The 15,307-nt window shown below is 27.0% G+C and overlaps 2 protein-coding genes across 3 annotated transcripts; both read right to left on the bottom strand.

The window, feature by feature from the left end:
- Window positions 1-85: 85 nt before the first annotated feature.
- LOC145182841 (protein N-terminal asparagine amidohydrolase-like) lies at window positions 86-1,866 on the bottom strand. Its single transcript, XM_090084004.1, has 2 exons — window positions 1,479-1,866; window positions 86-1,150 (listed from the first exon to the last, which is right to left on the bottom strand). The coding sequence occupies exon 2, from the start codon at window positions 1,144-1,146 to the stop codon at window positions 199-201; it is 948 nt and encodes a 315-aa protein (XP_089940130.1). The 5' UTR covers window positions 1,147-1,150; window positions 1,479-1,866; the 3' UTR covers window positions 86-198.
- A 1,486-nt stretch (window positions 1,867-3,352) lies between these two features.
- On the bottom strand, window positions 3,353-13,962 carry LOC145182753 (calcium-independent protein kinase C-like). 2 transcript variants are annotated; one of them, XM_090083999.1, is made up of 18 exons: window positions 13,897-13,962; window positions 13,581-13,665; window positions 11,813-12,170; window positions 11,003-11,060; window positions 10,673-10,847; window positions 10,534-10,568; window positions 10,292-10,383; window positions 10,056-10,173; window positions 9,530-9,681; window positions 8,886-9,110; window positions 8,329-8,502; window positions 6,138-6,229; window positions 5,918-5,980; window positions 4,627-4,765; window positions 4,425-4,505; window positions 4,124-4,231; window positions 3,717-3,860; window positions 3,353-3,609 (listed from the first exon to the last, which is right to left on the bottom strand). In XM_090083999.1, exons 3-18 carry the CDS (start codon window positions 12,158-12,160, stop codon window positions 3,466-3,468), a joined length of 2,148 nt encoding a protein of 715 aa, XP_089940125.1. In that variant the 5' UTR covers window positions 12,161-12,170; window positions 13,581-13,665; window positions 13,897-13,962; the 3' UTR covers window positions 3,353-3,465. The 2 variants fall into 2 exon arrangements, with proteins under 2 accessions (XP_089940125.1, XP_089940124.1); XM_090083998.1 differs by lacking the exon at window positions 13,897-13,962 and having other exon boundaries at window positions 13,581-13,717.
- Window positions 13,963-15,307: the final 1,345 nt, after the last annotated feature.

The following is a 15,307-nucleotide window of genomic DNA, read 5'->3' as shown; positions in this document are numbered from 1 at the left end:
TGTTTTAAATTTATTTAAAAAAAGCTACTTTTTTCATGATTTAAAAAAAAAAAAAAAAAAAATTGTATAAAAAAATTCTAGCATACATAGAAGATCTGTTTTCTTTTCATGAAAAATAAATAAAAGTAAATAAAAAGGACTACGTAAAACATATTCAATTATTGGCTGTTTATGCAAAACACAAAAACACTAAACCACTTAATTAATGAGTTTATGTTCCTTGTCAAGCATTTCCCATTTACACTGAGCATTTAATTTATATCTGCGATTTTTTTTATTAAAAACGTCTTCAAGCTGGTGTTCAAGTAAAAACTGAACAGTAGATTTTCCCCTGATGACAAAGTCATGTGGCTCACAATGAGGTGATGTTGACATGAGTTCTAAATATTTGTCATCAGGTAATTGCAGTAACTGCTGAAAGTTTCTTGGAGCATTGAATGAAAAAGGAGATATTGAGATGCACTGATCTTTCAAATCATAAATACCCGAGATTGATTGATTGTTAGAGAACATCAACCTGGCTTCCCGCAAAGGAAAATCAGGACAGCAACTATTTGATGAACTGACTTGAAATTCCATAGTTGTGATATTAACTGAAACGCCATATACTATAGGCCAGTTTTCCTTATTTTTGATTGTTGTATTAATTTCTAATGTAACATTGAGTCGCAAATCAATTCTTTCTTTTGCATGAGTACAGGCTGCAATAATTTCATTAAATAAGTTTACAGATAGATTTCTGGAATCTAAGAACCCACCAAATAAATATAAATCAAACCGGGGCTCAAGATGAATTAATGAACTTTTAGAGTATACAGACATCAGTTCTTCAAGCATTTCTGAAATCCCTTTTAAAGTGTCTCTACCATCGAAATGGGCTAAGCTCACTGACTTTGTTGATCTCTCAACTAACACTGTTATTATGCAGGTGGTAGCAGCATCTGATGCAATATGATAAAAGTTTTGGCAGTTAACAGACGGAGATATAGTTGCATATTCATGCTGAGCGACATATAAAACACGATCAGAGTTTGTAAGTTCCTTTTCCTTTATTAGAGCAATAAACAATTTTGAATCTTCTAAAATTTTAGCACATGAACTACTCTTATAAGCGTCACAAATTTTGTCGTCAATAAACAGTACCATTATTCTGGGATTTAAAAAAAATTAAATTTAGTTGAATTTTTAAAAATTTACATCGTTTACACAATTTACAACTTGTAAGATCTAAAATAATTGAAATAAAAACATTATATAAAGCAAAACTAAAAAAATTCTTAACTACTACTAATTTTTAACACAAATAAAATTATTAACATTCGTTTAAAACTCTTTTAGAAAACGCTTTTATTGTTATTATCACTGCCCTGATAAAAACAATTTGGTTGAACCCCATTATTTACTATCATAAGAGTTTTAAATTTAAAAAAAAAAAAAAAAAATCATATTTGAGCTCATTCAATTTATCACAGACTTACCTATTTGTTTAAATATTCATTATTTGTAGCTGGTAAGGCTAAAGATATCAGATAAAAATTAAACTTCCATTACAATAATTTCAGGTACTAGTTATTTCTAAATAAACTCTGATTTAGAGGGCTTGATTATTCATTTAGAGGACTTGATTATTCAGCAACAATATGTGATGAATGTCTAATATCCTGATTCAGGTCTTGTACAAAGTATTAGTCCATTTCTTGCAGCTTGCAATATATTTTCCTTTTTTTCTTCCAAAGTTATGTGCAACCCCAAGCTCCTTACTCTGCTTTATTGGAAAGTCTTTTTGTCAATCAATCCAAAATTTCTTTAGCATACTTTTCTATACCTTTTGTTTATTTTTGGTGCAGTAATTGTAACTAATATACAACCAGTTATAGTTGAAGAAATTGTAGTACTTATCAATTTAGAGAAGAATATAGACTAATAATTGATGGGAACTTTTATAAATTTAACTTGATTGGTAAAATAGTTAACTATATAGTATAATAATTACATAATAAAATAATATAATCTAAGTATAATAATATAATTTTCTTTTGTTTTGTTTTTTTGTGTGACAATTTTACTTGTGTTAATTACGTTTTTTGATTCACAAAATGTTTTTTTACATACATTTCAGAGTTTCTTAGATTTTTTTTCTTAGGAAATTTATATTATGATTGTAATATTTTTCTTTTATCAATTTCCCAAACTGATGCCTTTTTGATTGTCAACAAAACTTTTACTCAACTAATCTTAAAAGCAGTACAAATTTGAAGAGCAATGAAGAAAGACTTTTTTAGTGAAACTTAACATAAGATGAGAACGAATTAATTTTAAAAAAAAATAGGATTTTACAGATTTTTTTACAGATGCTGGTACTTGTATGAGAGTTTGAACAAAAAATATATTTTAAAAATTTAACAAAAAGTTTTTTTATAAATACTGAATTTATTAAATAACCAAAATATAAACTAACTATAATTCATTTATTGTATTCATAATTTTGGCGCACTTTTAAAATAAAAAAACATAAGAACTGTAGATAGAATTATAATGAAGAGCGTATTTACGCTACGTGTAAAAATGAAACGTATAAAAACGAAAAAACAAGCACATCACAGAAAAATTCGTTTTATTTCATTCGTAAATGAAAACATTCGTGAAAATATAAGAAACATACAAATCCTCTATAAAATAATATTTGAAAGAAACAGTTTTATGGAAAGAAAATATGACAATTGAAGATCTTATCTTTTAATTGAATCGGAGAAGACCCAAAATAGGACTTATAAACCAGCATTCATGCTGTGAAAAGTAAATTCTTTCATTTGTTTAAAAACTGGGCTGGACAAAACAGATTGTTAAAATTCCTTAAAATTTAAAAAAAAAAAGATATATACAGTATACGAATACAATACAAGAGAAAATATTAATTGATATTTTGAACAATTATTCCCAAATTTTACATTCACAAAGTAAAGGACACAATTGCGATTATGCCGAAGTCTGCATTTTTTCAAATTGCAAAAAACAAGAATATCAGAAAAAAATTTTTCTTTTTCATCGTGAATTTTTAGATTATGTGAATTTCTGTTTCATTTTCAAATCTCACATTTAGAGACAAAACAATATTTATAAAAAATCCATCCAGAATCTCTGAAAATGTTAAAACGTAAAAACAATAAATAATTCACTGCTCATGTTTATATTACAAAAAAAGAATCGATTTTGTTGCATACATCACTAAATACTTGCAGGTTAGTATTATATATTACTAAATATTCAATTTAAGTGATTCAAAATGCAATAATTATGACGATTTAATTGATTTCTACTTAACTACTTGGTTACACTCAAAATAAACTAAAAAACAAATTGCACAAATAAATTAGTAATGAAAATAAAAATAGAAAGTAATGAACAAAATAAAAACTATTAAAATATTTACTGTTTAACTATGTTCGAATTAAAAAAAAATTCTTTTTACACAAACGATGGATTGACATATGAAAATCCTAAAAATTCTTCTTGTGTTATGTTAACAACAGCCTCATTATCTACAGGTGTAAGACATGGATTCTCTCGTGTAAAGTCAGTGTCAAAATTAGCAACATCAGTGCGAGATTTCTAGAATTATTTACAAAATGTAAAACATAAAATATGAGAATTTTTTTTGTGACAGACATTTCCTTAAAAATGGTTTTAAAAAGTTTAAACTATTTGCTTTTACTTACAATTTGAGGCTGAAAAGGTGGTTGAATTTGCCTTTTTTCAAGTTTCCTCCAATCTATACTAGCAAAGAATGGGTGCTTATTTATAGCCACTTCTCCAATTCCAGGAACACATCCCAAACGTTTTTCATAGTTTTTAGTCAATAACTATGAAGAAAACTTAAAGATATATTTTATAAAAGTTATAAAGGAGAGATCAATAAAGTGTCAACCAAGGTAAAAGAGTGTGGACCATATGTAGCTATAACACACAACAAAAAATCTTAATAAATTTAAAAAAAAAATTGTTGAGCAGATAAATCAGAAATGTTGGTTGATTGATTTTAAATTGGTTGGATGATTTTTAATTGATTGATGTAATTTATATTTCACTGCTTCTTTTAAACACAATAGGCTTTTGTAAAACTTACTCCTTTGAGAATGGATATTGCTTCTCGTGAAAGCCATACTGGATACAAGACTTCACTTGATTGGATCCGTTCAAACAATTCGTCTTCATTATCAGCTTCAAATGGAGGCTACATACAAACAAAAAAAATCATTCAGAGTTAAAATATTTACTGTTGCAGAAATATAATAATTGTTACTAGCTTTAGATATGTCAAATTGGTAATAAATTATGTTTACTTAATACTATGTGTGCTTTATTAAGAAGGAATTTAATGCTACTAATGTTAGTGTCATCTGTTAGATATAACAAGCAAATCCAACCTGGCCAGCCATCATTTCATACATAAGTACACCTAATGCCCACCAATCAACAGATGCACCATAAGGAAGATCACATACAATCTACAACAAGAAATTAGAGTTTCTTTTGCAAAAGAAAAGGAGATGAAATATCTAAAAAACTTAAGCTTCAAACATTAATAAAAACATCTTCTCTTGTAGCAAACCTAACTAGAAAAATTACCTCTGGTGCAATATAGTCAGGAGTTCCACAAAATGTTGTGGTCACACGTAACTGAGCCATATTGTCCTTGCACATTCCAAAATCTGCTAGCTTAACATGTCCACTGCTGTCCAATAATACATTATCCAGTTTAAGATCTCTATAAATAATAACTTGGGTTAAAAAAATGGGGTAAAACAATGGGGTAAAAAAAATTTTATTGAATTTTCATAAAGCCATCTTGAATGGTTTTTAAAGTACCATTTTTCTTTAAGATAAATATCATATTACAGTTAGTGTAAGCCAATCTTTGAGTAGTCTATATAACCCAATAACATTATGATGAAAATAGACCTAAAAATTACTTTAATACTTTTCTTATACTCTCTATTGTTTAGAATTACTTTCTTAGTTTGTTCTTATTGAAATCTTTCCTTTTAATGATTTTTTAATAAGATAAAATGATAAGCATTTTTTTTATGCTCAAAAAATTTAGAGGACAAAGATTGACAAAAAAAAAACACCCTCATAATTTATGATTTGTATCTTATACTTAGTAATTTTTAGTAATTTTTACTCCCCTATTATTATTTTTTCTTTATATAATTTTTACTACTCCCCTATTATTATTTTTTCTTTATATAATTTTTACTACTCCCCTATTATTATTTTTTCTTTATATAATTTTTACTACTCCCCTATTATTATTTTTTCTTTATATAATTTTTACTACTCCCCTATTATTATTTTTTCTTTATATAATTTTTACTACTCCCCTATTATTATTTTTTCTTTATATAATTTTTACTACTCCCCTATTATTATTTTTTCTTTATATAATTTTTACTACTCCCCTATTATTATTTTTTCTTTATATAATTTTTACTACTCCCCTATTATTATTTTTTCTTTATATAATTTGGTGACTTTTGCAATCAATTAAAAGTATGAATAATATTGTAGTAGGAATAGTAACTTTTTATCTACTTTGAAGAATTCTAAATGTACATTTATGAATATAATACTATTAACCCATTAATGCTGGCCGTACTCAGTTGAGTACACTTAGAAAAATAAACAACTGCTTAACATCCCCATTAGAGGATGCCTAAGCATCTTTAAAACTTTTTTTTTTTTAATATTTGTAATAAATGTAACCTGACTTCATGTTTTTGTGTCATTTGACATTTTTTCCTAGCTAGTTTCCTTTTAAGCATAAAAATGAGAAAGCAAATAGTTTGAACACAAATGAGTTACCTGTAAATGGGTTAAAAGCACAAGAAAGCAAATAGCTTGAACACAAATGAGTTACCTGTAAATAATCCCATTGGAATGAAGAAACTGCAAAGCGAGCGTGATCTCTGCACCATAGAACCTTTTAAAGTTTATCAATTTTTTTTAGGGTAAATTTTATGGAAAAGTTTTGTAGAAAAATTATATAGAAAAAATTTACAGAGAAATACGAAGAAATCTATTGAAAATTAAGGAAACTTAGTTCTTGCTATTATGAGAAAATAAGAAGAAATCAAAACCTCGATCTGTTTTCATCAAATTTTCTTGCTTTTTGTATTTGAAACATAAGATCACCTCCATTTACATACTCCATGACAAAAAATAGTCTTTCCTAAACAAAATCTTTTTCATTTTAAAATAAATATCCAAAACATGTCCTGAATAAAATTTAAGGCAAACTGGCCATTACTATAAAAAAAATTTATTGGGAACTAAACATTTTTACAAGTTTAAAATAAACTTTTTCACAAGTTTTCCTGGTTTTTATAATAAAAAATTTCAATCTCTGATCTGAATTTTGAATGTGTGAACATTCAAAATTCAGATCAGAGATTGAAATTTTTTATTATAAAAACCAGGAAAACTTGTGAAAAATGAAAAAAATCAAAAAACATCCTATGTGTTTGCTATTTCACAATCATCAACATTTAATATCTTCAATGTTTAAATTTAAAATTTGTGAACTTTATATAATACTTGATGTCCTTTCTTCAAACGTGATTAAAAAAGAGAAAAAAAAAACAAATTTCACTAACAATTTAACCAAAAATGAACTCCGTAAATTAAAAATGAATCCTCTGAGTTAAAAAGTAATGCTCTAAGTTAAAAAGTAATCCTCTGAGTTAAAAAGTAATCATCTGAGTTAAAAAGGAATCCTCTGAGTTAAAAATGAATCCTGAGTTAAAAATGAACTCTATAAATTAAAAGTCTAAAAGAAGAAACTTATTAAAATATAAAAATATTATATATTTTGGGACAACAATTATAAAAAACTGTATAAAAGTAAATGATGCCATCAATAGAGTGATCTATTCTCAAAAAATATCCAGAACTTTTTTAACAAAAGAAATGGAACCAAATCAAGATGTCAGACCATAAAGTGAATCAAATAAAGTAGTAATGTGTTTGCAGTTTAGTGATACTTAATTACTAACAGAAAGGTCACAAACAAAATCTTATCAGAAGACATATATACCACAAAATCATAGGTAAATGTAAGCTTATTCTTAAAACCTCTTTAGTTACATATATAGTAAAGACTATGGAATGAGAACCATTTGGTAAACTAATAAGGAATTTAAAAGCAAGTGCTTCTAAAAATAAAACACTAAATTATAGATGAACATTACAATTTTTTAGAAAGATAATAAGACAACCTTCTTAGTGTAATTTAAATTTTTTTATAGCTTAAAAAATTTAAATATGCTAATATTTTGTTTAAAGTACCTTAGTAATTTGGATTATGGTCAAGTCTACAAAATGAACCAAAATTTTTCAACTTAGTTAGCTTTTAAATGATTTTTCTAATATAAATTATATTTCTAAAATGCTGAAATACAGGTCCACTGTAAAAAAAAATTAAAGTAAATTCGTTGTTTCATGTTGCTAGTGGAAACAAAAACAATGCTGGGATTAACAAAGTAAAATATAAAAAACTCAAAAATTTATAAATTTAAAGAAGAAAATGAATAGTTAACCATAATAAGATGAAAAAAAATTGTTTTGCTGTATTTAAAAGAAAACCATTTCTTATTGATGCATCTTTAAATGAATTTATTAAAGTAAGTTTTTGCAATTATTCTGTATAAGTCAAAACAAAAATTGTAAAAAAAAAAAAAAATACAAAAAGCTTCTTTACAAAACCTATGTTAACTTGTTTATCAGTAAAATGGCCTCTTAAGTCTTTTGCAAGTTGTGAAAGAAAAAAAGAATAATTAAGGACCAAATTTATATTTTTTTATCATTTTTTGCTTTACTTCTTTTTAAAACAAACAAAAAAAAAAACAGAAAAAACTTTATCTTTTTTTGAAAATAGAAGTTCTTATATAAAAGCTTACAAAAAGAACCTTTATGAAAAACCAAACTTTATATCAATAATTTTAACTGCTGATATATTTAAAAAAAAAAAAAAAAAAATTTTATAACTAAAGGTTTGATTTAAATCTTATTTTTTTCTTGTTAATATTAAAAAAAAAAAAAAAACAAGCAAACTTGTTTTGTGTTTTTTGTTTATTTTTTTTGTTTTGAAAAATTAGACAATTGTTAAAACAGATATTTATCTGTACCTGATACTGCTCATCCAGGTGCAATACAGACACTGATAAGTATTTCTTACAAATACAGCTGCAATAGCAATTGTTTTAAAACAACTATCTGTTAAGATAAGAGATTAAATTATTAAACCCTATGAGTTCAAAAAAATTTAAAAACCTGAGTTTGAAAGCATGAATGAAGCGAAGTAAGATAAGGGTGCTGTCCAGTGATGGTTAAAACACGTTTTTCTGTTTGCACACACTCAACATCATCATCGCGTATTATATTAATTTTTTTTAGTATTTTAATGGCAAACAGTTCATTGGATCCTTTTCTTTCTGCTAACATAACCTAAGAGAAAAAAAGTTTGTTTTTTTTAAACATTAATTTAAAAAGAAAAGATTGCAACATCTTTTAAACATTTCTTTTTTATCAAAAGTTGAAAAGAAAAATGCAAGGTGTACTTTCATGAACACTTAAATGTGAGAGTACATGTAAATTTCAAGGTACATTTACACTTAAATAGACTTTTCTAAACTAACACCCTGTCCATTTATTTAAAAGTCATTTCCATTATTAAAAAATTTGATTTGCATTTTGAACTATTTGCAGTAAAAATTGCATCGAAACTAAATAGTTGAAGTAAAAATGCATTGTTAAGAATGTTAGAAATCCACTGGATGAGCAAATATATACCTTAAATATAATATAAATAATAACATAAATAAAATAACCTTTCCGAAACTTCCTTTACCAATAACCTTTAAGAAAGTAAAAGAATCCATTGTGTACTTAGTGTCAAAACTAGTATTTCTACGCCTCTGCCCTGGTGAGGATGCAAGATTAGATATAGAGGATTTATCATTTAGTGAAAGTGTTTTGGTCATAGATTGTTTAACAGTAGTGGGGTTACTTGATACAGTGCAGCTGACACTGGATCTTCCATTATGATTTCCATCCTAAAAAAGGTCATTAACAAAATAGCCTAAAAACCACAACAAACTTAAAAAGAGCTGTTTTTTTTAACTTAAAAAAAGATTTTTTTTAACTACTGTATTATTAATAAAAACCTCAACAGAAAGTTTAAACAGCAACTAATGAAACATTAAAGAACAATACACACTTTATATTTAATACATGTAAATTAGTAACATTTGATCTCTGAGACTTTTAGAAAGAAAAAAGTTCTGTATTTCATATATATGGGGTTGAAATAATAGCAAGGATATCTCTAAAATCATTAAACCCAACATCAATTTTAAACAAACTCCACAAAACTACAGAATTTTTACATGAAGAACTTTTTTTTTACTTTAGAACAAGTTTAACACAGTTTTTATTAAGATAAAAACAAACATTCACATTTGAAAAAACTCACAATTATTCTCTTGGGTTGGCTGTGTGTTTGAGTTATATCATGAACAGTTTTCTTCTCAATTTCACCTAAAATTTCAGCAAGTTTTTGTCTATCTACACCACAATCATTGGCAACATTAGCTTGGCATCTTCTGTGTACATTAAGTGCGCAGTCTTAAAAAAATATTGGTGAAAAAATAAGTTGTATTTTCAAAAACAAGCAAGGACAGGAAATGGATAAAATATGGAAACGTTTTTAAAGCTGCAGTAAATCATATATCATGTCATGATAGACATCATACCTATATCATGTCACATGAAAGATTATTTTATAGAATCCTCAAAGAAGGAAAAAGTTTAAAATCAGTTAAGCATTACATCAAGTTTTTTTCAAACTTAAGAATGAAAAAAAAAATTAATTAATTTTTAAGTTTGACAAAGTTATCTTGTGTAACTTTACACACTATAACTTTACGCACTATTACAAAAATTACACAAAATAACTTAACACACTATTATAAAAATAGCAGGAAACAAATTAACCATACCTTTACATTGAACACCTTGTTTTATAATGCCATATAATAGCGAACCACAATGCTGACAAAATGTGGGGCGTCTGTAAGAGTGAGTCTGGAATTTATGTGGAACATTTAGGCCAAACCTCTAAAAGAGACAAAAGTTGAACTAATTCTCTGATTCTCCAACTTATAAGAGAAAATTAAAGTATAACATAAGTGACTTCCAATTTTATTTAAAAAGTTCATTAAAGTTTAAAATGTACCTGTTCTAAAGTTGTGTCCTCATTTACTTTTACACCAGGACACTTTGAAACTATTAAATGGTGACATTTCTTGTGGGTTACTATACTGCAAACTGAAAGATACAATGAATCTTAGTCATGCTCTTACCACATAACACATAACCTACCTAAAGTAAAACAACTTATACCCAAACTCATAATACTTGCATAAAAAAAATCACCTTTAGAAAGCTTTGTAAATATAACAGCATAAAAATCATTACCTTGGCATTGGTAGCCTTGTTTCCCAATCACGCCCCTAAAAGCAGAATTTACATAAAATATAACTTTGGCTATTTTAACATAAATACTAATTACTATTTATTATAGATTTAGTAAATAGTTCTGAACAGAACAACTTACCAAATGAAATCTTTACAGTGTGAGCAGAAAGTAAATTGACGCAGGTATGTTGCCATAAACTTGTGTCCACTAATCTGATGAACGCGCCTGCGCACAGCATTTCGACGCCCTCTTTTATTTAAATAAGAACTATCTCTTTGCTTGAACTGAATAGAGTTGGCTCTTGGTTGTGAATCTAAAAAAGACAAACGAACTTCTAACTTTCTCTTTAGTATAACTTTTATATATAAAATATAGAATAATAAAAAGAAATGTTTTGAAACTATTATTTCTTTTTTATATTTCTTAATGGGATATTAAAAAAAAAAATTGGTTACTAAGTTTAGATACCTTCTCCAGACTTCAGCTCGATAAATAAATGTAACTTGCCAGCTGGTTCAAGTTGAATCTATAAAGAAACATTGAAAGATATAAAACAACATTTCTATTTTTTTTTTTTTTTTTTTTAATCTCTTCAAATGTTTGTTAAGGTACTATTTACCAAACATTTCCTATAATTTCAAAATGTTATTACAAAAAAAAACCTGTTCCAAAGTTATCCCAAGTGTAAAACAAAGAAGAATAAACATAAATATGAAAGTTATGAATATGAAGTTTTATGAATATACAAACAGCAGCAAAAAAATCTAGACTTAAAATGTTTATTTTCAAAGCAACATTTCTACTAAAATTTGTATTGATGTTCTAACATTTTACCTACATGCTAAAGTACTTCTAATTTAATTGGTATTTACATCTATGTCAAAGTTCACCAAGTTTAATTGGTAATTGCAGCTACATATAGTTAATTCAAATAGACATTCATTTAACAACTCTTGTTTATAACTTTTAAATTGCACTTTAATTAGTGAGTACTTGCAACAAAATTATTATAAATAAAAAACTATAGATCAATAAAGATTCTACAAAAAATATCTCTGCTATTACTCTAATTTTTGCAACATCCTGCTAACCTAACCCTACACTATCCAAACCTAAACATAAAGCCTGATCTTAATCTTTATATTACTAGGCATTCATGTCTGATATCATTAAAAAACAAGCTTATTATCTCATAGGCTAAAATACATAAAATGCATCTTTGCAGGAAAATTTGATTGCAGTCAAACAACAATAGTAATAGATAACACATGTTCCTACCCAGAGATCTGATTGTCCTTCATCTATAATCTCTTGAATTGGTAGAGAGCTATTAGCAACAAATGAGTCTGCACCAACTTTAGATGAATGAAAAACGGTTAAACTTAAAATTTTTGCTTTATGAAGATCTATACTAAAATCTTCTTCCCAAATAGGGGAATATGTTGATATTCTCTTGGAGGTTTTGGCAATAACTTGGTCATCAACATATGCCTGTAAATATGGATCAAGAGATGAAACTTTCATTGAAGTTACAATTTGAGATTTAACATTGGTTTTATTGAGATCCATTGCTTCAAGTATTCTTATCTTCATGAAGCCTGTAAATCCTCCTTGTAGTCCATTCATGTCTTTATATCTAAATATACAATATAAAAGCTATAAACACCAAAATACTATTTATGTTAATGTAAGTAAAAAAGCAACACATAAGTTATATATACAGCATGTTTACACACAAGAAGTGTAAACATGCTGTATATATAACTTATGTACAGCATATCAAATGTAAAAACAAAAAATATCTATATATTGTAATAATGTGTTAACAATAATGTAAAAGCGTAATACATAGATATTACTATTATCATCATATATGCATAGAGTATCACTTAGCAAATATATATAGAGATAATTTTGTTGTTGTTACAAGCTTGGAGCAATATTCTTTCTCTGTAAAAAGTAAAATATAAAAATGTCACCACAATCCATAACATATTTTATCGCGCTGGTAAACAAAGTTTATCATCTTTTAAACTTCTATAAGTAGTAATAGATACACTGATTTTCGTATCTTTACAATTTAACTCTCTCATTATAATATTTCATTAAGCAGCCTAATGGTACGCTAATTTTTGTACAGCTATTATGCAGCTTGCCATAGGTTATGTGATAATACTCCCCCTAGAAAATGTGAAAAACTAATTCAGCACCGCAACCATAAAAGAAGAGGACAGCTGGATTTTATTTTGATTTTTCAGAGTGCTCACATCATATGATGATGTTAAGTAGTGTACGATTTTACACTTGACTATTTGTCGTCTCGGAAGTCTATGCAGACCGAGAGTGAACTAACCTAACAAACTTTGTAATATTTTTTCCTGTTGGAATTTAAAAAAAAAAAAACAAAAGAAAGACCCAAAAGTTTTCTGCTAAAAAAATAAAATTTTAACAAAGGTAGCAAAATTACTTAAATTATCACTAAATTGTTAAGGTTTTTTCAAAATGATGAAGTAAGTTTTTCGAATTGGATTTATTTTTAGCAATTATTTTCTACGTCAAGAATTTAGCAGCAGGTTAAATTTCACAGAATTAAAATTCTCATGTTCCGAGCTTTACATTCTTTCATTGTTGTTTAAATTACTAATATTACGTTTTTTTTTATTGATTAATCGCATCATTCTTCCGATAACTGATAATCGATAAACGTTTTATTGTATTTTTTTGATTAGTTCTCGTAAATTACTAAATTAAATCCTCAGTTTAAAAAAAGCGATTTTCTCGGTATTCAGGTTAAAAGTTTTTAAAGTATTTGTTTTCGCGTGTCCTAATTTTCGTACTAATCTGAGAATCGTAAATAATTCACGTTCGAACAAAACATTGTAAACCGATTTTCAGCTTTAAATAGTGTTTTATTATGTTTGAGCTATATATAGCTTTTGCTGGAACATTTGTAATTTATAACATTTCGAGTACAAAAAATCGTCTGAAGTTGAACATTTGAATTAGTCCGACAAACATTTAAAATCGAAATTTCTCTACTTCTTACCTTGTGGCTGCCTTGCTATTAAGACTGGCTGATCAACAAATCTTTATTTGGTTCAGTATAATATATTGATTTCATTTTTCAAGTCCTAAACAAAGAGCATAACATTTTCATATATTGTTCGCTGACCAATGAGAACTAAAAGAAGAAAAATATCTGAAACGTTTTTTTTTTTTTAAAAGCGTCTTGCGGGGAAAAAATCGCTAACATAGAACTTTGATTAAAACATCTTTTTTTTAGTTTAAAGCGTCCGGTAAAAAGTAAAATAGAAATCAGTAACACAATTATTTAAAAAGATAACCAAAAACCAGAATGTTACCTTCCATTGTTCAATTGCAAAACGACCAACCTTAAAAAGCTAAGAACAAAAGAAACATTAAATTTAGGATCATTCAACTTCTGCTATCAAAAAATTTGTTGTCAAGGCAACGAAGAAATAGGAATCGATTTTTCCTGACTGCGCTTTCTAAAGAAACGAAAACTTTAAAACTTCAGATGCTTCTCATGTTAGCAAATAGAAATGAAGTATTATAAATTTATAATAAACATTAGCAAAAAAAGTAATAATAATAATAAGAGAGACCTGAGAATTGATAAATAATGAATGCAATTGAAATACAAACATTAAAAGAAAAAAAAAATGCTGTTAAACAGATAAAACTTTAAAATTTTTAAATTTCATCATAAAAATTTGAATGGTAAAAAAAAAGTGCTCGGAATTTTTAAATTCTTTAATTTTTTAATTTTTTTTTTTTTTTTTTTTTTTTTTTAACTGGCTGAAATACTTATCGCTCATGATAATTTGAGTCAACGATTTAATTTTTAGCGTGGATCCCTTACGTCTATTAATCTAACAAATTTTATTTAAAACCATCGCCACCGACACCAACAACAATAACAGTTGAAACATCTTTTCGTAAAAAATACAATTTCGCGACTTATTTGCATATACTTCTGTAGGGGGACGGAGTGAGGCTCTTGCAAGCTGTTTTATAGTCAGGAATTTTCATGAATTCAACGAATAGACACCCAATCCGCGAAAAAAAACATTTTTCTTCGATCTGCAAATATAGATTTATTTCCGCGAAAATTGCTTTTTTTTTTTCAGCGATGCCTTCTTTCAGCGATGCATTCGTTTTAAATTTCGCGGTTAGCTTATCCCGCGAAAATTTTTGATAATAAAGCATTTGATTAAACTAATCCAAGATTTACTACATCAAATTATTCCATTAAAATTACTTGCCAAAATGAGGGGAGATTATTTGCCAAAATGCAGGGAATACGGAGAATCGACTTAAAAACTGATGAATATGTCAGAAACGGCTTTATATCAACTGATTGCAAAATATGAGTCATTTAAAAGAGCGAGCTTGTTTTCAACAGCTATATAAAAGGTATGCGAATTAATGCAAACCATTCATGCAAATTTAATCAATGCTTCGACTAGGCTCTTTTATTAGAGGAATAAAAGTCATATCATACCAGAAAAGTCTGAGAACTACCTAAATCAACTTTTTTCAAAATAACCAAGTTCCCAAAAAATCACTTCATTGAAGGTAATTTTAGGGAAGCAAATAAACCAGCTCATCTTACATCTTTAATTTAAGATGATCTTGTATCATCATCATCAATGATCTCTTTAATGTGCGGACTGAGAACACAATTTTAATTTTCTTCGAAGCGAGAAATTTTTTGTGGAAAAGAAAGATAGAAAGAAAAGAAAGAAATCC

This window comes from Hydra viridissima, unplaced genomic scaffold (assembly GCF_058129835.1).
Source record: "Hydra viridissima isolate aposymbiotic clone 2 unplaced genomic scaffold, HvirCarnegie_v1 scaffold_4, whole genome shotgun sequence".
Lineage (NCBI taxonomy): Eukaryota > Metazoa > Cnidaria > Hydrozoa > Anthoathecata > Hydridae > Hydra > Hydra viridissima.
This window is presented reverse-complemented; position numbering and strand designations above follow the sequence as displayed.